The sequence below is a fragment of the Hakea prostrata genome, chromosome 8, assembly GCF_041222555.1.
Source record: "Hakea prostrata isolate BN-2017 chromosome 8, UWA_Hpros_2, whole genome shotgun sequence".
Taxonomy (NCBI): Eukaryota; Viridiplantae; Streptophyta; class Magnoliopsida; order Proteales; family Proteaceae; genus Hakea; species Hakea prostrata.
In genome coordinates this window covers 41627494-41651667 of record NC_142607.1, presented here as the reverse complement: position 1 = coordinate 41651667, position 24174 = coordinate 41627494, and the positions used below count along the sequence as shown (strand labels likewise).

The 24174-nt window shown below is 36.5% G+C and overlaps 3 protein-coding genes across 5 annotated transcripts; 1 reads left to right on the top strand and 2 right to left on the bottom strand.

Annotated features, from left to right (window-relative positions):
* Positions 1-400: 400 nt before the first annotated feature.
* On the bottom strand, positions 401-3872 carry LOC149007946 (ethylene-responsive transcription factor WRI1-like). The gene is made up of 7 exons (XM_089166447.1): positions 3498-3872; positions 3288-3370; positions 3101-3109; positions 2842-2930; positions 2623-2747; positions 2451-2527; positions 401-1451 (listed from the first exon to the last, which is right to left on the bottom strand). Exons 1-7 carry the CDS (start codon positions 3710-3712, stop codon positions 784-786), a joined length of 1266 nt encoding a protein of 421 aa, XP_089022573.1. The 5' UTR covers positions 3713-3872; the 3' UTR covers positions 401-783.
* Positions 3873-11218: 7346 nt separating this feature from the next.
* On the bottom strand, positions 11219-18930 carry LOC149007945 (uncharacterized). 3 transcript variants are annotated; one of them, XM_089165031.1, is made up of 8 exons: positions 18235-18930; positions 17942-18127; positions 17744-17842; positions 17534-17644; positions 14023-14148; positions 13035-13172; positions 12244-12477; positions 11219-11767 (listed from the first exon to the last, which is right to left on the bottom strand). In XM_089165031.1, exons 1-8 carry the CDS (start codon positions 18748-18750, stop codon positions 11687-11689), a joined length of 1491 nt encoding a protein of 496 aa, XP_089021157.1. In that variant the 5' UTR covers positions 18751-18930; the 3' UTR covers positions 11219-11686. The 3 variants fall into 3 exon arrangements, with proteins under 3 accessions (XP_089021157.1, XP_089021158.1, XP_089021159.1); XM_089165032.1 differs by having other exon boundaries at positions 17534-17635; XM_089165033.1 differs by having other exon boundaries at positions 17744-17830.
* A 1659-nt stretch (positions 18931-20589) lies between these two features.
* LOC149007944 (transcription factor IIIA-like) lies at positions 20590-23953 on the top strand. Its single transcript, XM_089165034.1, has 6 exons — positions 20590-20841; positions 21045-21176; positions 22082-22367; positions 22578-22813; positions 23175-23318; positions 23445-23953. The coding sequence occupies exons 1-6, from the start codon at positions 20719-20721 to the stop codon at positions 23628-23630; spliced, it is 1107 nt and encodes a 368-aa protein (XP_089021160.1). The 5' UTR covers positions 20590-20718; the 3' UTR covers positions 23631-23953.
* Positions 23954-24174: the final 221 nt, after the last annotated feature.

Here is a 24174-nt window from a genome sequence, read left to right as displayed (position 1 = left end):
ACTCTTGGGTGGTTTTCTTATTGACTTAGTCATCAGAGGTGACTTTTTGACCCCATGAATCAGCCTACATCTGACTTTTGTTTTGCAGACTTCCAACGATTTGACAATTCTTAGACGCATCATAATGAAAAGAAAAACATTCTGGCCCATCATGAAGAGTCACAATTGAAGTTCCGAGGTCAAGATCAAAATAGTATAAGTTATTGGTATAAAACTGCATAAAAAAAACTGCCCCCAAAATCTACATGTAGAGAAAAAAATATGCTTTACATGAAATTAGGTAAAAATTTCTTCAGGTTAAAAGATAACCAAAACACCAGATCTTTCAGGGAAAAAATGAGTTTGCATGTTGACATCATTGCCTGCATTTGCAGACTAGGGGAGACTTTGCCAGAAAAAATTCGATTCCACACCAAAAAATAAATAAACAAACCATGTGACAGGAGGATCATCACTAAAAAAATATAAAAATTAAATACAAACTTTCCATTAAAGTAAAACTTGCTACACTAGTCCTCAGAAACAGAAAGATAAAACAAAACAAGAAAAACAAAAAAGAGAGAAGAAACCCTAGATCCCATTAAGCCTTTTTCATGTCTTTTTTGTAACTTTCTTTTGGTTTTTCCAATTCCAGTTTGGATGTCCAGTAACATGCTTCCCACTCCCAAGCCCCAACACAGCCACACATAGATCCCCAATCCCAATAGCCCAAAAGCCCAGAACCTCAAAAAAGGATTAGATCTCAAATCCTGCACATCCCAGATCAGATCATACATATAGTTTTTAAGTGCATATAGTAATAGGAAATGGGTATGCAACCGATGTGGTTGTTGAAGCAGAAGACAAACCTTCTCCCATCACTCCACTCTCCCCTACTTTCTTTTTATCCTCACCAACCATGTAACCTCTCTCTGATCCATCAGAGTTCTCAAAAATTGCATCCAAGCTTACACCAGCTTCCTTGCTACCATCAAAGAAGAAATCTATGCTCTCTTCAAAACCCGAATAATTGAATAACTCCGGCAATTCGCTTGGTTTTTCATCGAGGCTAATCCCGGGATCCGGGAGGCACCCGGGTTCGATATAGAGGTGGTCCCATGGGTGTTCTTCTTTGGGAAGGTTCATCACATTGGATTGATTCTGTTTCTGATGGTGATGGTGATCATTGGGATTGCCAGAATCTGGTGTTGTTGCGAGGCTGCGAAGCTGAGCTTGGGGAGTGGCCACTTCTTGTGATTCAGTGACTGGGGTGGTGGTGATGGCTTCTTCTTGTTGTTGCTGTTGCCTTTGTTGCTGCTGAAGATGCACTATCTGCTGTTCTTGTAGCTGGCTTTGTAAATTTGGTTTTAAATGTTTAAGGTAACGGCTAACATCAAAATTGGTCACTGCATTCAAGCCTCTGTACTCCAAGGCTGCAAGATCATATGCTTCAGCTGCTTCTTCTTGGGTACCTATTAACCAAAAACCCACCTCTAAGGACACACTACAAATGTAAAAAAACTTGCTTAATTGGGTCTAATACTGGCCTAAGAGTACCAACCGGTTTCGCCAAACCGGTTTCAGGGTCGTCACCAACCTATGGCTCATCCGGACCAGCCCAGGAAGCTCAATGGGCCATGTAGGGGGTTATATCATGAGGTCAAATGACTTATTTATGCCCTTTCATGACACATAAAAGATAGGTTTTGAGAGGAGATTTGAACTTATCACCTCTTAATTTAATTCTAATTATGAGATGAGCTAGTGAGCTACCCCTTGGGGTATCGAAAAGGATGTGTTTGTTATGCATTCTCATAATATATTCTAGATATTAAAATGCAGAAAATATAATTCTTATTCTATAATACATTACATAACTATACTCCAAAAAGTTGACTCCGGTCAAAACTGCCCTCCAAAACCCAATCAATGATGAGTCCGGATCCTCAACCCGTTGTGTGCTCCCCAGGGCTTTACCACCACAAATTACAGGGGGACCCAGGGTTGGGTAATCGGATTTTTTACCTGTGGGGCCCACCGATTTTGTAGTGGTAAAACCGTGTGCTCCCCTGACAAGGTGATGATCCGGATTCATTGAAGGTGAAGATCCAGATTCATCAATGACCGTAGAATCATGTTGACAAAAGTGGGATCACCCACAAGATTTGTTATGTGTGGGTCCCACACGACATCAACATCAATCCAAACCATCGAATGGGAGCAAGCCCTAATAACCTTCCCTCACGTGCCCAACCCTTGGTGACACGTGTCGTGCGCTGGATTGAGAACCTCATATATAACTTTTTGCATGGAGCTCCACGTGTGCATATACACGTGTTCCCCCCATAAGGCTCATACATGTGATCCTCAATCCTTCGCAATACGCCCCCACTAAACGACAAACGAATCACCTCGCCGGCCGGCCGGCGAGTTTAGAGTGAGAAAGTAGAGAGAGAGAATAGAATGTATACTGTAAGTTCCCAAGTAGAGATACTTGTTTCCAAGAACACGACCGATCCTTGCTTCCCATCGTCCATTGTGATGGTGCCTAGTCAAGAACAAGAATCCGGCGAGTTAGGTCAGCCATCAGTCGCCGGAAAATCAAGATTCCGGCGAAAAAAATATATTATAAAATGAAATTACCTGGCAACTCCACGATATTTAGAAACACCTCTGGCAAAGCCACTGCTTTTCCTTCTCAGCATTGCCAAGTATTCTTCCTTTGATACACTCTGCATTGCTTCATACTCTTTTTTGTAGGTAGGAAACTACATTTTATTTTTTAAAATGAAAATCAATTAAAAATCACAAATATTAAAAAAAAATTAGTGCTGTTAAATCGAAATTTTGTTGAATATTTACCGGAAAATTGAGGATTGTTTCAGGACCCCAGTACTTAAGAGCTGCAAGATCGTAAGTATGAGCTGCGGCTTCTTCATCATCATAAGCTCCTGCAGATTTTTAATCTTTTTCAATCAAAACCCACATGAGCTTGAGATGGCAACATGCGCCAAGATTGATGGCTCATGTTAGCAAGAACAAGAACAGAAGAGAAAGAAATAATTAAAAAGGGAAAGATAGAGAAGTCATGCACAAGAGGTCAGGATTTGCAGTTGCTCACCCAAATAAACTAATGGCGGAGACAAAAGTGGCATAGCCAACCGTAAGAGGTTTGCAGAGAGAAAGCCCACAGATACATTAAGAAAAAAAATCAAATCAGAGATTAGGGAAGAATTAGAATTAAAATAAATGAAAAGATTTATTAAAAGATTAGAAAGGAAGATTTCGATCTGTAGAAGTGATTTCACCTTGTCGGCCCTTCTTGTTTTGGATGGGATTCCATGAACCCTTGTCCCAGAGATGAGCTTCATAGCGACCAGTCCATCTATGCCTGATGATGGTGATGATGAACAACATTGACATGCAAGAACATTTAGACGATACCCAGATGAAGAAAACCCAGAAAAAATGAATGAAAATCACTGGAACAGAAGAAAGAAAAAAAAAAGAAAAAGAACCTGGTGACTCCTCTGTAAATGGAGCTTCTCTTTCCAGAGTTAGTGAATCTTGCTGGCCTCTGTTGGTTGATCCTTCTAGGGCGTTTGCTCTTTGATTGCTGCTGCTGATCAAGAGGAGTAATTGCAGGTTGATGAGGAAGAGGGATAGATGATGATGAATGATGAATCTCTAGTGATGAACCAGAGGAAGAACAAGAAGAAGAAGACCTCTTCATTTGGAGATTTCTTCTCGTTTTTTGGGCGTCTAAAATGTATCTTCTTCCTTGTGGGGTCTTATAAAATGATATATTTCCTCTCTTCTCTCTCTACACTCTCTTCTCTTCTGTATTTTCTCTTTTTAATTTGGCAAACATAAGTTGGTTTACCAAAGCACACACTCAAATAGAGAGAGAAAAGAAAGAGAGAGAGATGAAAGGGTTTATGCTCAAAGAGAGAGAGTGCTTGAGGGTTCTAGGTTTCAAAATTAACCCAAGAAGGGTGAAGGTTTTAACCATGGGTTTATTTAATCTTTCAACACTTGTCTTAATGGGTAGCCATGCTTCCAATAAGGGCTTAGCTCTCTGAAACTGTCTTTTCATTTTTGGGAATCTCTCTCTCTCTCTTCTCTCTAGCTTCTCTCCATTTTTTTCTCAGATTTACAATTCAGAAAGATAAAAACCCAAGTCTCTCTCTCTCTCTCTAGCTTCTCTCCATTTTTTTCTCATGCTTACAATTCGGAAAGACAAAATCTCCCAAGTGATATTTTGTTATTCACAAGCCAGTAACTGAAAGCTTCCTTCCGGGTTAGTTGTTAAATAAGCTGAGAAAAATGACAAGTGGAAGGAGATTCAGAAACAGAAATGGAGAAACTAATAAGTTGTTTGTTTGGATTTGAAATTCTACATGGGTTGCCATCCTTCTAACTCTTTTGGATTACAACTACAAAAGGTGAATTTACCTTGGGAAGACACGTAATAGACATGCATAAGGGTAGTAACTTTGGTAACCATTGGTTCTCTTTAGATTCTCAATTTGTTTTTGAAGACATGGGTCACTACCCCATTAAAGGTCTTAAATTTATTCAAAAATAGTTTCATAAATTATCAATTAGTGTTTCAATAGATGTTAATGCTTTCATGGTCAAAAATAGCAAGGAACCTTACCTTTATTGAAGTCTTTATTACATGAAAAAAAAAGTGCAACAAATCCATTTTAATTTCAAATTTTGGTTGTCATGTAATTACTTCTTCATAAATGAAGATATGCATATGGATTTTGGGTAAGATATGTATATAGATATTTTTTCTAATCACAATAGTGACAGCTTTCTACAAGAAAAGTAATAAGACCAAAAAGGTAATGGCTTTGAACTTTATCTCTGTACACCATTCTTAGCCCTCCTTGCATTCCCTTGGTCTATAGGCCCCAGTTCTTGTAATTGGTTTGATGATAATAAATAAAAAAAATTTTGAAAAATATGTATGGTGATATGGTGATTAGTATAGGAGCTACCTCCCAATTATCAGGAGACGGTATAAAGGATCTAGATTCTATCATAAACAAGGAAGGTGACACTGATGATTTCATTACTCAGTTGGCAATGACCAATTTGTCTAAGTGAAGCGGTCACTTCGGCTCTCCTTGATGGTACAAGCAAGGTTCGACATATCACTTCATGTTGCTGTCAGTGGCTGGCAACACCACCTACACGGCGACATATCGCGATATGTCGGGCGACATTTGAAGGTTGTCGATGAAAAATCGACCCCCAGTTTCGAGGGGTATTTGGGATCATTTTTAGTCTAAATTTTGTTGTGTAGCCTAACTTGAGGTCAATAAACACATTGGGAGCATTATTTTGACTTAAAACATCACCTAAACTAATGTTCTTGATCAACACATGCCGGCTGTATGCGGGTGAAATAGAAAGTCTAAAAAACCCACAAATTTGTATGAAATCATGCTCGATCAATACAAACAATATAATAGTCGGCCATAACGACACAAGATGTACTCGTAAAGGTCGAAGATTAGAGCAAAATATGATTAAAAACTTAAAATACAAGAAACATGAGAGAAAATGGACGTTGGCAACATATCAGTGACATTGGCAACATATTGGCAACATTAGCGATATATCGACGACATGTCATCGACATATGTTAAATATCGTGTCGCCTCCCAACGACAGGGCAATATACCGCCCTGTGTCACCCTAATATTGCCGCACTTTATGCCATGGGTACAAGTAATAGTCCCTCCCTTAGTATTAAGCTCTACTAGTTTTGTTTTAAAAAAAAGGGTAGAGTGTGAACCCTAGGATGGAATGGTGGAGACAACCTTTCACTTTTAAGTGTTGAAATATATATATAGTAACAATTTCAAATTTGCAAGATGAATATAGATGGGGAGGAAGGGTACACAAGATTACAGAGTTGGTTAGTCTTCTCTCTAGCTAACCACCTTTTGGCTTTTAATCTTGTTGAATTTTAAGTGGAATTAGGTTGCCGACTTGACTGAAAAGTTAGGTTTGCTTTCTCTGAAAATTCAAACTCTTTCAAAAGGGTTGCTTGCAGCAAGCCATTTTTACAGTTACAAAGTTGGATGAGCTAGGGTGGAGAGAAGAACTCAGATTGGATTCACAATGTCCAAAACCTTTTTTGGGTCAAACCTATAATCCATCAATGAAACTGGAAATTAATGGTTCTCTTTTAAGAGGGAAACATGCACAAACCATTTGGTTTAAAACTTGAAAGTACTCCTTTTTTTTGGAGTACCAAACAGCTTTGGGTACTGTTGGCTCAACTCCTTCTTGCTGGTTGAATGGTTGAACTATTCAGGTTGGTTCTATATATAAATTAGAAAAAAAATGTTATTATATATAAACTTGATTGAGTGTTTGTTCTTTTATTTATCTCAAAGAATGTAGTCGATAATTTCATTAAAAAGTTTTGAGAAATTTTCAGTCTCACTCCTTGAGTTACCCAGTTTAACATAGATTTCCTATTACTAACACCGTTAACTTCAGTTAGTTTTTATTTATTCATTCTCTATATTACTTTAATAACTTAAGTTTAAAAGCACAACCCATAAGTTATATTTCGAAACTTTTTGAGAATTTACAATTAGGAGAGGAAAAAATCGTAGACGGTAAAGGATGACGAAGAAACTGGTCAAGTGTAAGGTTATTCGATCAAGGTTATTCTTGTCTTTTTAAAAAGTTAACTTACTTACACAGCACTTAACTATGGTTTCTTAACAGAAAAATGTTTCTTTAATATATTTGCGCCCTATAGGAGATTTGATTGATAAATTGAATTACTCAAGGGTAACATTAATTTTAAGGTATAACTCAAGGGGTGGTGTTGAAAATTTTTATTAACAAATTTCGTATTTTTTCTTAAATTGAGTATTACAATATCAATTTTTTTTTTTTTCATATTTCTTCTTAGATTGAGTTTTACAATATCAAATTTTGTGTTGTAAAGGCAAAAAATCACAATAAATCTAATGTGAACTAAAATTACTAAAGCACAAGTTATACATTTTGATCTTTATCTGATATTGGTATTTTCCAGGGTACTTGGTTTGGATCTAACTAAATCGAATACAAAATGGGTCTATAATCAACTAATACCCTAGTCAAAGCTTGTACTTTGAAAAATTCAATGATTTCTATCTACTATCTAGTGCTCCAAAATTTATAGATTTTCACCTTCTTTGAATAAGTAATTCTTAAAGAATATCTCCACATAAATTTAGCTTGGTTTACGCTCACTTTTCTAACTACTTACGAAAGACTTTCGAATTTCCTCGAGATCATAGGCAAAGTCTCGCTATATGCAAGGTTTCGATACCATACGATACTAGCCGATACATATCTATATTTGACCCAATCGATACAATGCATCTCGATATATCTCTCCATTGAATTACACTAAAATTCATTAGCCAGAGTGATACAATACTCAATACAAGACAATATGTTTCTTAAAATCACCTGACTTATATGATACTCGATACCGATACTTTAAACCTTGGCTGTATGTTTAAATCGTATGTAAATATTTACCATTTGAGGATGTAGCCAAAGTGTGTAAGCTAAACCGAGCGAACCTCAAGGAGGATAAAAAACCCTTCTTACTTACGACTTGGTTGATTTCCGTTGCAGATAACCTCATAAAGATAGGAGGATTGATTTGATCCTAACTCTATATTACAAGACATTAAGTATTTCGTACATACAATCATGTGTTTTTGTTCTTTGCTCTTATTTGCTCTTACTTTGATGAAGTCCAATAATGTTGAAATTTGATGAAGAAATAATATATTATTATGCTAATCACAGCAAAAATGTTTCAATGGGTTGCTTAAAAAATTTGATAAGGACATGTTGATTTGATAGCCTAAGCAAGAAGAAAGCAATTTAAAAATTTCATGAAAGGTTCATTATTTTTTTTGGAAATAGAGGTTCATTATTGCATCCACTAAAAGATAAACACATTAAAATCTGTTCTTCTCAATGAAGGACAAATTAATAGTATTACTAATGTGACCACTTGGTGCCAATGACAACTAAGTAATGTATATATTGTTTCTATTTTTTTTGGTAACTAACGGTATATATATATTTAGTTGATGGATAATAATTGTGAGCAATTGTTTCTGAGGGAAGGAATGTATCAGTTTTCAAATATGTTATCATTATATTATATATCATTAATTCTAGATCATTCAATTTGTAGATATTTGTTTTCAATTTATTTTATAATATTGAAATTTGTTAATTTGAAAATTAAAATAAGAAACTATATATAACATGTATCATTAATAACTATGATGACAAGATTTAAGTAGATTTGTACAATCATGTTGAATAAATACAAAAGTTTCTCTTTTTGGGTCATGAAAGTTTGTTTTTGACTTTGTTTGAGGTACAATTTGATAATTTGTCTTAATATTTTTTTAAGCAAATGTTATTTAACGAAGTGTCAAAAAACAAAAAAATCAAGTTGATAAATAGAAGATAATTAGGTCATATATTATTGCTAGGAGGAATAGATAAAATGAAAGTTGAAATATCTTCAACTTAGGTTCTAATAACTTGTTGTAGTATCTTTTGACCAAAAATAATAATGATCATGTTATCATATATAGAAAGGCAAAGAGGACATTTGGTATGCAGAGAAAAGGCATAAGCGATCCAGCTCATCTTGCTTCACGTGCACGAGGATCCTGTACTTGCAAGGTAGAGGATTGTGCTCCCCCGAAACCCATGGGCAATCTCTCCCCCCCCCCCCCCCCCCCTAATGTTGAATCCTGGCTCTACCCTTGTTGTCACACCACTCCACCACTCATACAAGAGGTGAGTCCACTTCTTAGCACTCACAAGGTAGATTAGAATTGAGTCTCACTTCAAATATCTGGTGGAATGTGAGAGAAGCATAATGGTAGAGAATTGCAACTTCATGCACACATATATGTATTATGAGCAGGTTGCTTTAGAAAATATGCTAATCTAGTGGTTTACAGTCAGCCTTAATCTCTAAGCAGAAAATTCTTTAAGGGGAAAATTTCTCCGATGGTCAGATTTAAAAAAAGATTTACTCATTAAGGTATTTAAAAAAAAATTTATTTAAATGGATCCTATTTTTGAAAATGTTAGGAAGTGCAATTTGGGAAAGGAAATTTCCAATCGATCTTGGTTGATGTTGTTTGCCTTGGTGGTTGTTGGAGTTGTGCAGGAATTTGTTTTCTTTCTGTGAAAAAATTATACGATCTGGAGAAATCACAAAAGTCTATGATTTGGAGAAGATGATTTCAAGAAGAAAGGGTTTTAAGGTTGGTTCATTTTTTGTTCATTTTGGTTTGATTGGTCTTGAGTTAAATTACTGGTTCAATCTGGTTCTATTTGGTTTGATTAGTTTTGAGTTAGTTTGTTGGTTCAATCTGATTCTTTTTCTGGGATTAATCTGATTCTAATTTCTGAAACTAATCTGATTCTTTTTCTGGGATTAATTCTGATTCTAGGATTACTCTGATTCTGATTTCTAAAACTAATCTGGATCTGATTTCTGAGATTAATCTAATTTGATTTTAATTGTGTTTGGATACGGGAGAAACTTCAAGTAAAAATATCATAACTTATATTATTTCTTCATCCTCTCATCGATTAACTGAGAAGAAATTGGAAGATGTATCAAATTTCCACTAGTGGAAAGCTATAGTTAAAATTGTCCTTACTGGATGGGGACAGATAAATCATTTGACTAAGAGTGTAACTAAAGGTGATGATACTTGGGCAATTGTTGATGCTCGAATATTTTGGTAGATGTTTAATTCATTGGCTGATAATATTGTTGTCTTGGTTACTCACTTACAAATTGTGAAGGAATTATGCGAGTATTTGAATGTATTGTGTTCTGGTCAGAATAATCTGGTTAGAATCTATGAATTGTTCTACGAATTTTATCTAGTAGATAGGAAAAATAGAGATATTACTCAATATTTTCCAGACTTTAAAAGAATGTATGAAGGACTAAACTCTATTCTACTTATCTCTTTTAATGTCAAAACTATGATGAGATGGGTTGGCCTTAACTTGCATTTATTAGGAGTGTTTTGGACTTGAAATTACAGGCTACTCTTAGGTAGGGGTGGCTCTATGCCAGGGCCCACCCATTTAAGAGAAACACATGAGCAAAACCTTTGGGTCCCTTATCAAAATCTAGGCCCACAGATCTACAACCCCCCCTGAGGATACATCAAATGCACATACCATTCTTGGAAAACCCTAGGGTCCATTATTAAGAAAAAGAGAGAAAAAGAAAAACATGAAAATTTTAGGGCCCATTTGTTGGAAGGGAAGAGAATGAAAAATAGCCAATAAGCAGTGATTACTCTGTCAACAATTTCTTCAGTTTCAAGTTTCAACCACTTCAATTGAAAAGATTTAGGGTAGGATTTCAAGCTAACAAGTAACAACTCCCATACTAAGGTTCTCTTAAATCCTTTAAAACTGATTTTCATTTATGATTCCAACAAATTTCAATTTCACTGTGCCAACAAAGAAAAATTCATTTCACTCCATTCCAAACCAAACAGGGCCTCAGCCACCTTCCAGTGCATCAGTTTATTTCATTAACTTCTCTACCTGGTCATGTCAAGGTCTTCCACTGTACTTGAGCTAACATTAACAAGTTAGGAACCTTTTGGAACATACAATTTGAAAAATGCCTAAGTGGTAGACCACATATATCCATAAATAGCAATCAAAGACTAACAAGGCACAGCAATGTCCCGGCCCTGTACTCTTTCAGGCCAGGTTTTTAAAGTCTTTTTTCTGGGTAACATGCCCTGACCAAACTTTTCAGCTTCCAATGGCACTTGTAAAGTCTTCATTTTCATTGTTTGCTTTATTGCAATTCTACAAAAGGAAAAAAGTACTGAAAAGTAAGTAACTATCTCAATCATATGATCCATCAATTTTACATGTATCTGACATAAATTAGTCAATGTTCTGTTGACAATCACTTTAAACTGGATATCTCTACACTAATTTGAGTGTCATATGAAGAGCTAACTGGAAAATACTCGAGCCCTTGAAGCAATTTCTTTACTGCCTAGCTCAGTTCAATGTACTTTACATAAGTTCTGCAAATTTGCATATTTCTGTATAGCATGATAAAACACTTACCATTCTATGAAGAACTTCATTCTACAACAACCAGAAATCCAGGCTATCCAGCAATCAGAAGTAGACATTCAAATCATACATGTAGATGACTCTCTCTTAAATTACAAGCAACTGAAGAGACTGCAAGAATATACATTCAGTGTTTCAACCTTCCATGATTAGAACATTAAAGGATCCAAATTAAATAAAGGTCTTCCACAGAAACCAAACCTCGAGAATTAAATTACAATACTACTAGCACAGAGAAGTAGACTACCAGACTGTATTCTGTTCTTGAGGATCACCCTGTCAAACAATAAACTCTCAGTCAGGTAGTGCAGCTTGTAGTCGTCTGCATCATAAGAGATTTAACCTTGTCCGACAGTCCCTCTCATTGTTATGATTTTCCTTTTCGAACTTCTTTATATAACTTTTTATGTCATGGAGAAGTCCATTGGCTGCTGTAGGCTCATGAGAGAACTGAAAACTCCTGACCTCTTCTGTATTGCTTTCTGTTAGGCTTCTTTGATCAATACTAGCTTCTTTGCTGCTGCTTCCATCTGTTAAAACAGTACTCTCTTTGCAAGGGGTGTACAAAACTTTGAGCATCTAGGTCCTGCACATAAAGAAACTAACTTATGTATGTGTTTTTAACCCATAGATCAAAACATCAACAATGGCATGGAACTCTGAATACAGTGATGTGGGAGGAAAAGAAAAAAGCACCAAAAGTTTTACCTGACATAAAATTGCATGATCTATAGTGGGGGAAACCCCACATGCTTAGGAATTCATCTCCCAAAATAAAAGCTATTGGCATCAACTACCAAGCTCAATTAAAGCAAATAAAGCTTTTCTTTATCATATTTGCAATCTTCCCTAGATTTGTAAGGTTAAAACTAAACATTCTGATCTCAGTGCACTCCACTTTCTTAGATAAAAATTACTTAGTTCAATGGGTTTCAACCATTCACGTAAAAAAAATAAGTTATTAGTGATAGGGGACCCCGTCTCAGAACGAGGAAAGAACTAAAGATTTCTCATGATGGTACCAAATGTGATTGCAAATAGGTGATAAGTTCAGAGATGGACCTTGTTAAAATTGAGTTGAACATTAGAACAATGGGAAGTTGAGGCACTAGAACTTCCACATGGCATGAATCTACTCTCACCAACAGAGGGAGTAGCAGCAACAGAATTGAGAGGTGGGTCCTCTGCTGAAGAGAAGTCAGAACTATCAAATGTTGATATTGATACACATTCATCAAAATAATTCATGGCTTCTTCTGTGAGACGCTTGGACATTTTCCGCCTCTCAATGCTTGTCTGTCACAATAATTTCATGGAGTCACTCGAGGAAAAACAACATGGAAATAATGACATGAAAAGAAAATGAATAAGAGCTTTCCTCTGATGGTTAAGTATCAACCAGCTAGGAGACAACCCCAAAACTCCAACCACAAATACAAAACTCAAATTTGACAAGAAATTTCAGTACCCGAAAAAAGAAAGAAAAACAAAAGAGCTAAAAAATTGAGTCCAGCTAATACATAGAATCCCGGTTGGAAAACAGATATCATATGCAGATATCATTTCAAGGATGGGATCACACCGAATCAACATTATTTTAGGATAAATATGGTCTGAATCAATGTAAAAATTGTCAGATGTAACCCTATTTTCCGGGTAGATGATAGGGATTTCTGAAAGCCAATCAATGGGAAAAAAGAGAAAGATGCCAGTGTCCAACATGGAAATCAGGTTTGCAACAAGGCATTTGACATGATGATTACCTAGGCCGACATAGGAGGGTTGTTGTGAGTTTCTAACAAAAGGGAATCCAACACAGATATGCCAGTCTGAAAGTGAGTTAAAAAGCTTACTTTTCTTCTGGGTTGAGGCTTCTGCACAGCTGATGACTTAGGATCTGGAAGTATCTCCTTCAGAATTCGATCAAGCTCTTGTCCTCGATGCTCCTCCATAGCCAGCTCTGCTCGAAGCTTCCTAGCTCGTTCTTGGGACTGAAAGTTGGAAAAGCATGGACTCAGTAGATTGTTTGATACAGAAGATGCTACATATCAAAGATCTAAAATAAGGTCAGATCACTAATCTGGACCAGTAATGGATAGGACAAGTCTAACCAATCACAAGTAGACTAGCCAATTCCTGACCAATATGAAGCATCCATTCACTCAATCAGCCAATCTTATATATGGATTAACCAATACAAACAGGCATAGAGATCTCTATCATATTTAATTGTTCGCTAAAGAATGCAAAAGAAGATTTGTAAGTGTGACGGGAACAAACAGATTAACAGAATACTGGTTACATGCTAAAACAAACTTAGATCTTATGGCAAATGGCACATTCAAGTTTTCAAAATAATAGCTTGTGGCACATGCTGTCCACAAATAAGGTTTAAACTTCAAGCAGTAAAATAAGCTCACATAGTGATTTATTTGCTTACTTATTGAAACTCTTCTTCGTAGTTCCATGACTTTTATTTGTTATTATTTGTTTACTTGCTGCTCTATTCTTATTTTTCTTTATAGAATAGCAATTAAGAACAGTGTTGGGTTGGGTAGTTGAGCTAGGTTTCCATTCCCAGGCCAGCCATTTAGATAGCCAGGCGGCAAGCATGCTTAAAGCAACTGTTAAGAATCAGGAAGGTTCAAAATGCCATCAAAATTTTGATGGAAAAATAAAAAAGAAAAAAAGAATGCCATAAAATTGAGTTCTGCAACAATATATTGTTTTATTTTTTATATAATAAACCACTTGATTATACAATAAACATGTTAAAGAAGCAACCAATCAAGTAAAGCAAGCACATGTGAGGTTGGAGAGCTTTAGAGAGGGGAAAGGTACCAGCTCAAGCTTTCTGGCATATTCTTTTCTGATGTCAGAAACTAATTCAATAGCATCTGGGTCAACCGATTCAGGTGGGATATCAACAAAATTTGTTGCTCCAATAGTAGTATTCCTTCGAATCACCTGAACTTGCAAAAAAGGAGAGAACAAGATAAGAACTAACAAAAGCTTGGGACCTGGCTAAGCAGCAAATAGAAAGGTCGACAGTGTATGTACTTCGTATCTGAGTAACCAAAACACTGAAACCCATAGCAAGTGGATTTACACGCAAAATGACAGTTTTTTCTCTCTTTTTTTTTTCTTTTTTTCAGAGGACCGGTCTAAATCTAAAGCATACGGAGGAATTTCAGTGTTATTACATGAATGGAGAAAACACTTAAAAGACTTCAGAGAACCAATCTAAATCTAAATCAGGCCATTCATTTCATAAAATCTGTCCTCGTAATGTTTCAGTGGATTACCCTCTCCTCTTCTTCCTTTTTTCTTTTTTTTTTTTTTTCTTTCTTTCTTTAATAACATTTTTCTTGAACCAGCACCTTAAGAAGACAACAGTGAAAGTAATATTTAGGTGGTAATCATGTCAGAAGCAAATATATATATCAAACCTTCTCCGTCCACCTGCCAATTCCTAAAGTTTCAATCATACCCCAGTGCAATGTCTTATGGCCCTAAGACTCTAAGTTTGGGAAGGTAATGCCCACTACCCACACCAACCTGCCCATTGCTACCCCTAGTTCCAAGAGAGTTCTTAACATTGAGGCGTCAAGTATTTCAAATTGATTTCCAACACTGTACAAAATCTAACAATGCAGCAGGAAGATGGAAGACTATACTAAGTTGCTTAACAAGCCTGCAGAATAATACAGACTACCAGATGCATAACAAAACAACAGTACACATAAGTTGAATTTGCTACCTCATGGGTGTTTACTAACAGTGCAACAACCAGACTGAAAAGGTGAATAAGACAAAAACAGCTATATGCTGAAAATATAGCAATCATGGAGCAACTCTAGCCATGCATTACAATAAGACTGTGGCATACTATTCACTGTCCTACATCAGGTCAGGTATCTTGAATAATGTTTCATTAATCATGGATATGATTATCATATTTAATTTCTAAATTTGTTTTTGGAAAGCTGCATGAGCGTATTTAGTTACATCAACCACGAAGAACTTTGTGAAACAAAAACGAAGGAAGATGGATATTTTCAGAACCATCCAGCAGATGGTTACAAACACTAGGAAAAAGATTCACATTTTGATCTGAAACTAATACAATGCACAGGAAAAAGGCTCATGGAAAGAAATGACACAAAATTCTCAGAAGACATTAAGAAGATTACCAATAAGAAAATGCACACAAGGCACAGCCACACATTACAAAAAGTTATGCATACTCCATATTCACCAATGAAACTCTAAAACCAAGTCTTTGAACCCAGTTGACTTACCTTGGTCAATCTATCCATCATATCACCCAGTATTAGAAAAGGTTGAGTGAGTATACCTACCGAGATACCTATCCAATGATTATGTTGCCTTGATTAGGTACAGGACAAGTCTGGTTGGGTCGACCCAGTTCGGCGGTTGACTTGTCACCCAGTCACTGAATAGGTAACTGATTGGACCACAGGATTAGGATCTCAAACAATGGAGACAATGTCATACAACAACATGTGCATCTTCAAAGAACAGATTTAAGTTCATTGGCAATGATATCTTTTAGGCACATAAGAGATTTGGCAGATGAAGATACACATATGAATGTGCATTGCAATCTATTTGGTAAACCACAAGCTGCATGATGTAAATGGAGCTCAATGTGAGCAAGCTAGTAATTCAAAATAAATTATGAGACTCGAATTTTACAATTTTAGCCTTTCTATTTTCCATGCAGTACATAATAAATTTGACCCACTCCTATGTAGGAGAAGAAGAATCAAGATTAAGTCATTCAAAGAATTGAGGCTAAAAATAAGGGAGACTTAGCATAAATGTGGAGGCAAAAAATGACAAGGTCAACTAACTAAATGGTTGTCATTGACTCATTGTATCTTAATGGCCATGAGTCTGACTCAGGAAACAGCCTCTCAGCAAAGCAGGGGTAATAAAAAGAACAATGATGACTTAGAAGAGTGCAAAATATTGACATTGACTGATTGAGGTGGATAAACTGATGGCCCCTCCTAGAATAGGTTTCCCCATTTTGAACGTTGAAATTCAATGCCTGGTTGATCCAATTCAACAGGGTCACACTTATCCAAAATAATAATAGCTGAACTTTTTCTCTAAAAAAGGACGGAGAGAAAAGTTAGCGTTCATGCAAATCACAATCTTCCGAACCACAAAGTGAGCAAAAGTAAGCATCCTCAATGTTGAATTGAATGTGTTTAAATGTTCAAAAAGATAAAAGCCAGGGATTGGGGGGGGGGAGAGGGAATTGATACTGAACTAAGGTTGTATCCTCCACCATGATGAGCCCATAACTAAATAAAGACTCCCTTTCTGTAAAGTCTGCAACTCTATGAAATCCAACAGAGTGCTAACTATTCTCTTCTGTTTTACCAAAACTAAGAGTGTGTTCTTGTTATTAACTTGTGGGAGAACCATTCAAAACTTTAACTGGCAGATGCCAACTAAGACCCTGTGAAAGAACCAACTACAACAACAGAAAAGGAAAAGAAGAATGTAAATGAGATATACAAATCCTTTGGAAGCCCAACCATGTAAGAGTTATCCCATATTTTTCTTTTGAACAATTAGTTATCCCATACTTGTTTCCTCATGAAACAAGTATGAGCCTTTTTCTTTCAGTTTTGTAATGAGTGCAAACTAATAGTCTTTCCTTCAACATATAGGATATAAGAAGATCCAATCTCTCTCATCTTTGGATACCAGCTCCTGCCAACACTGGTTCACTCATTCTGAGCACCAAGTATGCAATACATTCAATTGCACTTTTATTCCAACCTAGTGTATTTTCAACATATATGCGTTGATATTGAACTCTATCTTGGTCTCTCTCCTCCTTTTACTTTCCTTTTCATTTCTATCATCCTTTCGTTTTTTTTCTTTTTTTTGGCCTCTCTTATCCTATTTCTAGGCAGAACTTTATCTTGCCTACTTTTTATTGCTTGGTTTTATGAAGCCAAACCCATCAAGTTGGGATAAGGCTGAGTTTTTTGTTGTTGTTGTTTCTTCCTAAAACAAGCATGTTGTCTAGGCAACACTAGGCATTGCGGCGTCTTGGACAGTCTTGGTCATCTTGATGGTTTAACCTTGCTTCAAGGTCCCAACCAACACCTTGGGGTTGCCTAGATGCTGCAAGAAATATGGAAACAAGCCATATATAAAACAGATTATTTTCTTACCATAACACTGCAACCTTACTAAAAATTTCTGTCCATGTTTACCAAAATTTTCAACTTTATATATTTCACATCAATATCTGAACTGATTATCAAATGCAATTAATTCAGAACGTATGAATCATAATTCTTACATTTTCAAGGTCGTTTTGCATCTCAGAAATTGCACGTCTTACTTCAGAGCAAACTGCTTCATATATTCCACTGGTGCCAGAATCACCTGCCTGCTGATCAGTCTGGAAAGACTGGGTAATTTAGCACCAAGTAAGAGCATGAATTATTTCATAAGGACACCTGACTCATAAGTCTCATTACAAATTGAAGGAACTAAACAAGAAATTCACCTTCATCTGTTCAAATACTGCTCTAATGGTTTTCTCTTCAGCTTCTGAGAAAGAACCTGTAGAAATCTCATCTTCCAAATTCGGGGTCTGCAGACAAGACTAAAAAGTAATCAAATTATAAAAACCAACCACCGAAGCTTCTATTGAAACTAGGCCTTGACCCATGTATTATGTATATAGGGACATTTATGAACTTACCACTGAAACATCTGAAGGTTCCAAAGGAGGATGTTGACTAGACCATCTATGCAAATTCCTTGTCTGATTTGATAATTCAGAAGCACGGGTGGTTACAACAGATTTTTCCTCCAAGCTGGGAGCTGATTTCTCATTATTCTTATTTCTGGGATTACAATATAATTTTTCCCCCTTTTCAGCTTCACTCTGTGATCATATAACATCAGTAACAAAATTAGATTAGTCTCTCGCATAAACCAACTTTAATCACAACAAAACAACGAGTGATGAAACTTAAGCGACAAAGCCCAGACCTCAGAGTTCCCATTATGGCCTCTTGACACAGATCGCCTCCGTCTTCCCGTATCAACCCTTGACAAACTTCGACCCACTCCCCTTCCAGTGGCCAAAGACTGATTTCCATTATCAGAATGCCTCGAAACTGATCGCCCTCTTCTACCATCCGAAACACTACCACTACCCACTGAACTCCTCGCGGCTTCACCTAATCTGAATGCTTGCTCGTCAAGTTTGACGATTCCAATCACGTTTTCTGATTCAACAACATCTGGTGGTGACAAGCTACTGCTGTAGAACAATGGGTTATCTCTCTTATTCAGGAAATCTACAGTGCTTGTCAACGTAGAAGAAGAAGAAGCAGAATATGGTGTTTCCTTGTCTTGGTAATTTCTAGCCACAGCACTTACGCTTCTCGACCTACGGGGAGGCACTTTCTTAGTCAATTCTGAATCTTTTGCAGAAGATGTGTTACTGGAAGAAGATCCAAAGTTCCCCCTTCTGGAGTTGGATTTGAAAGCCGAAACAGCCATTTTTTGAGTGAAACCAAACACGATAAGAAAAACCTGGCTTTAATTGTTCAATAAACACAAAGATTTGCAGAATCAAGTAGAAACCCTTGAAAATCTCTAGTAAACAATTTAATGTAAAGTTAATAAATCGAGCTCAATCTTGAAAATCCACTACCAGATTTTGTAATGGAAGAGCGGTTCGCTCTGTTATTATCACATAATGGAATTAAGTTAAACTAAAAGCCAAAAAGAAAATAAGAAAAATACAAAACATAATAATAAAAGCAAAAGAGGGTAACTAAAAGCTTTGTCAACGTTCGAATGGATTCCAATTTGAATTCTTTTTTTCGTTCTTTTTGGACGCATTATTACAATATAAGCCAACGGTGCATTAGGGTATACGATATTATTATTATTAATTTTTTTGGGTAGGAGGGTGTACGATATTACGTTGTGAGTATTCACGATCTTCTTTTCACATGCTTAGAAAATATTGGGTTGACCGTTGACCGAAACTCCTAAGTCCTTGAGTCCTAAGAGTGTCAATCGATTGGTTCATACCGTAAAATGGTTCAGACTAGTTTCGTGAATTCAACACCAAACCAGGATTAACTCATTCTTCGATCTTTTTGGTGTCAACACAGGGTTGCTTGATTAGCAAGACCAACACCTAACAGTGAAGAGTTCGTGAGTTCTACTCTTGCTGATGGCATATGTAATAACTCCCTCCTCATATATTAAAAAAAAGGCCCTTGTATTGAAGAGGAAAAAAAATAGTGAATCACCTCATAGTCATAGGAGCAGATAGTGCTCCCTTGACTCTACCATACAATAGAAATGTGATTGATGTCTGAATATGATAAAATAATTCGAAGGTAGAACTTCAATGAGCCTCACATGGAACCGCATCTTTATTATGTGATGTAAAAGTGTTAGAGAGTAGTACGTGTTCTTCTTATGTATAAGTGATCCAAACTCCTTTTAAAATGATTGGTCCAATTTTGACTTTGATATTTAGTTTTATCAATTTTATTTACTTCATTAGGTCCAATTCTACCAATCCCTTCAATTTCAATTTAATTGCATTTACGTAGTTTATATTCTTTTCATATTAGAGAAGTAGAGCTAGAGTTTGATAAAGGGTTAAGGATGTCAATTATGTATCAAATTGTTTAGACCATACTGAAATTTGCCATTTAAACCAAACGGAACCATATAGTTCAAAATTCAGTTCAGTATTTATTGACATCGAATTTAAAAATTTGGTATAGCATAGTAGTATAGTACCAGTTTTAGGTACCCATACCATTAGTATGTACTAAAACAGTATCGAATTACTATATCGACGATATGTGCCATATACCGTTCCAAGAACTTTTGTTCTCTCCCATGCCTTGACAAGGATATGCATGTAGTTAGAAGCCATCAGGAAAGAACTGGATATCAAGTATGAAGCTTAAACTAGGAATCAAGAAGTGACTTTGCATTTGCAGCCAGTTCTAATGAAACTCAGCGAGACTTAGCTAGAACATCACTAACAAAGAATGCATTGAAAGAGTGACAGATTTGGCAGAAAGTATAAAACAATATCAATGCCATTTTGGATTATTAAAGCAAAATTAGTCTGAGAGGATCTTAATAAATCAATAACAAAAAGTGTGGATAGATTCTTTCGTACCAAAATTATTCAGCACTATATATCGTATTCAATTTTTTTTTTTTTTTTTTTTTACATTGATTTTGTACTGAAATTGTATCGTATCGGATAAATTACGTACGGTACGGTTTCAAATTTTCGGTGTTTAAATCGGTAGTGTACCGAAACCGTATCATTTTAGGTTTCACTTATTACAACTTTGAAGCTCTCCCACATTTAGGGTTTTGCGGCGGCAGCTGGTTTCATTTCTCTGTTGGAGGAGCTTGGGACTCTCGATCGGCCAGAAAGGTCTTGAACGGAGATCGTTTCAAGCGAAGTAAAATCCAGAGGTGATGGAAGGAACGGAAGGAAAAGAACCTATTTTCAGGGACATAAGGCGCTATTACTGCGAGTATTGTGGTATTTGCAGGTCCAAGAAGTCGCTAATTGCCTCTCATGTACTTGCGCACCATAAGGTTTAACCTCTTTCTTTATCTTTATTCTTCAAGTCTAAAAATTTCGTGAAAATTTCTTTAATCTTTTGTTGAAGTTATTATTTGCTGCTGAGATCATGATTGTATCTGGATGTCCATTCACTGTTCATTATTGTTGGTGGAGAGAGTATAATCGAGGGTTTTAATTGGCGTTTCTGAATCTTGTTTTCGTCTTGTGTTTTTAGGATCTGGTCGAGGAGAAGAGCGTTGATGAGGATGGGGAAGAGGAGAAGAAGTCTAATACTTGTGAAGAGTGTGGTGCGAGCTTTAAGAAACCTGCATATTTGAAGCAACATATGCAAAGTCATTCGCTTGAGGTATTCTCTCTGCTGCTGCGGCTTCTCTTACAAAGTTCCTTGGTTTTAGCTTTTCAATTACCTTTCTAATTTATATTTCTGTAGAAGTTTTAGCTTTTTGTTATCCTGTCCTGAAATTGCTGGTATTTTAGTTAACGATGCACTCAGAATGTAAAAGATCGAACCTATCCAACTTGGATTGCTTGTCACTGATTCTGGTTACATACATCGATACTGTGGGTTTGAATTTGAATGTTGGTTCCTGATACGGGTAGATTGCTTACGATTTGTATGGCGTTAGATGTTTATTCTTTTCTTTCTGGTTATATCCTTTCCGCCGGTTCCCCGTGATTTAGTAAATGCTAATTTTGTTTCCTGTGAAGGAAAAACAAGTGGTTTTGGGCTAACCTTACAAAATATAGTATATATGTTCAGGGTCTGATTGGTTTTAGTTATTGGTAATGGTTCACACATATTATGGTATGCTTGGTTGAGCAACAAAGTAAAAGTGTTTTTGGCAATGTGGCTTCTTATTTGTGTCTTTCTTTTTTTAAATAAATTGTGTTGTTTTCCTCTGGTATTTTTGTTTGCTCATGGGGAAAGGATTTCAATCTTGCATGGTTTAAGCTTCTCTCTCATTCTACTTTATTGAATTGCTATTTTCTGATGATTAAGATTATCATGGAAAACAGTTGGCGTGTGAAGCATTGGATCCCATTGAAGAACTCCAAAATGCGTGAGGCTTTGTTAATGTCTTGAATGGACCAGTATCAGGTGGGGGACCTCCTGAGAAGCTCCATCAAGCAAGCCTCAGTCACGCGGTCTCTCACTTGTAAGAATTTAAGGTTTGTTCATTTATTTGTTTTAATTATGATCATATCTTCAACATATGCTTTACAGAGCATGCTTTTGTTCATGTTCTGCAGAGGCCATTTACTTGCCCTTTAGATGACTGCCGGTCAAGCTACAGAAGAAAAGATCACTTGACCCGTCACTTGCTTCAGCACCAAGGGAAGCTTTTCAGTTGTCCAGTAGAGAACTGCACTAGTAGATTTGCATTTCAGGCTAATATGAAGCGGCATGTCAATGAGATGCATGAAGAACAAGAGTCTTCCTCTAGCGACACTGGGTGTCAAAAGAAGCATGTTTGCAAGGAATGTGGAAAGATGTTTGAATTTGCGTCAAAGCTGAGGAAACACGAGGAATCCCATGGTAAAATTGTTTTACTGAGCCTGCTGACCTTTCTAGATTTAGGACTTATCCCTTTAGTGAATGAAGATATCAAATGTGTCCAGAGGTTCCCATGATTCTACTATCAGTTTTCAGTACCTCAATTTTTGGTACTAGTTTTTAGTTTTCAGTTTGTCTGGGCTTGTTACAGCTCTTGCAGTATATTTTTTCTGACTAACTTTATCATCACAGTTAAACTAGATACTGCGGAAGTGGTTTGTGGGGAGCCTGGCTGTTTGAAAAACTTCAGTAATGATGAATGCCTTAAAGCTCATGTCCAGTCATGCCACCAACATGTAACCTGTGAGATTTGTGGACAAAAACATCTAAAGAAGAATATCAAACGGCATTTAAAGATGCATGAAGCTGGAGTTTCGTCCTGTGATATCAAGTGTAGCTTTGAGGGCTGTCTGCACACATTCACAACTGTAAGATTATTGTTTGCTTTTTAAAGATTACCCTTTGTTTTGTTCCTATTTTAGCCTTAGTCTTCCAGAAGAAAATCGATTGTTAACTTGTTTTCATTGTAATCTGGAAGTGGATCTTAACTAATTCTAGAATCCCCCCCCAAAAAAAAAACAAAAAAAAAAAAAAAAAAGAGGAAGGTAAATTTATAACTTGTTGGAAGCGTGTTCATTCTCTTTTGTTGAACAACATTATCAGTAGTATAACAATAGTACTAATTTTCAGTTGGATCACCTTCAGAAGGAACCAGTGCATCAAGATTTTCTTCTGTTATACATTTTCAGTCCTTTCTAAAACCCCCTTATTATTTGCTGGTATCTGCAGAAATCAAATCTCAATCAGCACATAAAGGCAGTACACCTTGAGGTCAGACCATTTGCATGCCGAATTCGTGGATGTGACAAGAAGTTCCCATTTAGACATGTGAGGGATAATCATGAGAAATCTGGAATTCATGTCTATATCCAAGTAAGTTTCTAGGCTATGAGCCTTCAACTGCATTGCAAATTGTGTTAGGAGCATGGAGTTGTCTATGTTTATGTTGATGGCTATAACAAACTAGGCTGATGTTAATTTTTATTGGTTTGTGTTTAGGGTGATTTTGTAGAATCTGACGAGCTATTCCGCTCAAGACCGAGAGGTGGGCGTAAAAGGGCATGCCCTAGTGTGGAGACTTTGCTAAGGAAGAGGGTAACCCCACCTAGTCAGATGGATTCTATTACGAACCAGGGATCTGATTACGTTGCATGGTTACTTTTTGAGGGAGAGGAGCAATCTTGAGATTACAGTTCGATGGGTATGGCTTCATCGTAGTTGTCATCATTTTGTTGTCAAAATGTGTATAAATTAGATTTGTATTATAGGTCTACATACATTGTAATCCCCCTAGTTGTATATCAAAGCTCAACTGCCCCCGACCGCACATGTAAATGGTCTCTAGATTGGATTGTACTCCTTGAGGTAATAGTATTCTGCAAGTTCTAAGGTTGTTCTTGAACCTAATAGTGTTGTCTGGAGTAGCTTGTAGATGAATTTCAGTCTTTCACCCCAAAATAAGTGACAGTACCAGCTCCACAGTTTAAATCTGATACTGGTGATCCATCCTCAGGATTAATGCTCATCTAATGTCCGATGTAGAGAGAGAATGTTCAGAAACAATGGATCATGTAAGATTTAGAAGCAAAAGCTAGGGGTGTGGCCTAGCCCAATCGATTTGTTGTCGTGTGAAAATCCCTAACCTACCTGGCTAATAGGGATTGTATCTGGCCTCCCTGATTAACCATGATAGGGTCGAGTGGATCCTGATTAACTAACTTGATATTAA

Coding starts and splice junctions, on each gene's coding strand:
- LOC149007945 (XM_089165031.1), bottom strand. CDS start 18,750: ATGGCTGTTTCGGCTTTCAAATCCAACTCCAGAAGGGGGAACTTTGGA. Junction 17,843..17,941: donor AACCTTCAGATGTTTCAGTG/GTAAGTTCATAA, acceptor ATTACTTTTTAG/TCTTGTCTGCAGACCCCGAA. Junction 17,645..17,743: donor CAGTATTTGAACAGATGAAG/GTGAATTTCTTG, acceptor TAAATTACCCAG/TCTTTCCAGACTGATCAGCA.
- LOC149007944 (XM_089165034.1), top strand. CDS start 20,719: ATGGAAGGAACGGAAGGAAAAGAACCTATTTTCAGGGACATAAGGCGC. Junction 21,177..22,081: donor TGCAAAGTCATTCGCTTGAG/GTATTCTCTCTG, acceptor CATGTTCTGCAG/AGGCCATTTACTTGCCCTTT. Junction 22,368..22,577: donor GAAACACGAGGAATCCCATG/GTAAAATTGTTT, acceptor TTATCATCACAG/TTAAACTAGATACTGCGGAA.
- LOC149007946 (XM_089166447.1), bottom strand. CDS start 3,712: ATGAAGAGGTCTTCTTCTTCTTGTTCTTCCTCTGGTTCATCACTAGAG. Junction 2,748..2,841: donor AAACAATCCTCAATTTTCCG/GTAAATATTCAA, acceptor AATAAAATGTAG/TTTCCTACCTACAAAAAAGA. Junction 1,452..2,450: donor TCTCTACTTGGGAACTTACA/GTATACATTCTA, acceptor TTTGGTTAATAG/GTACCCAAGAAGAAGCAGCT.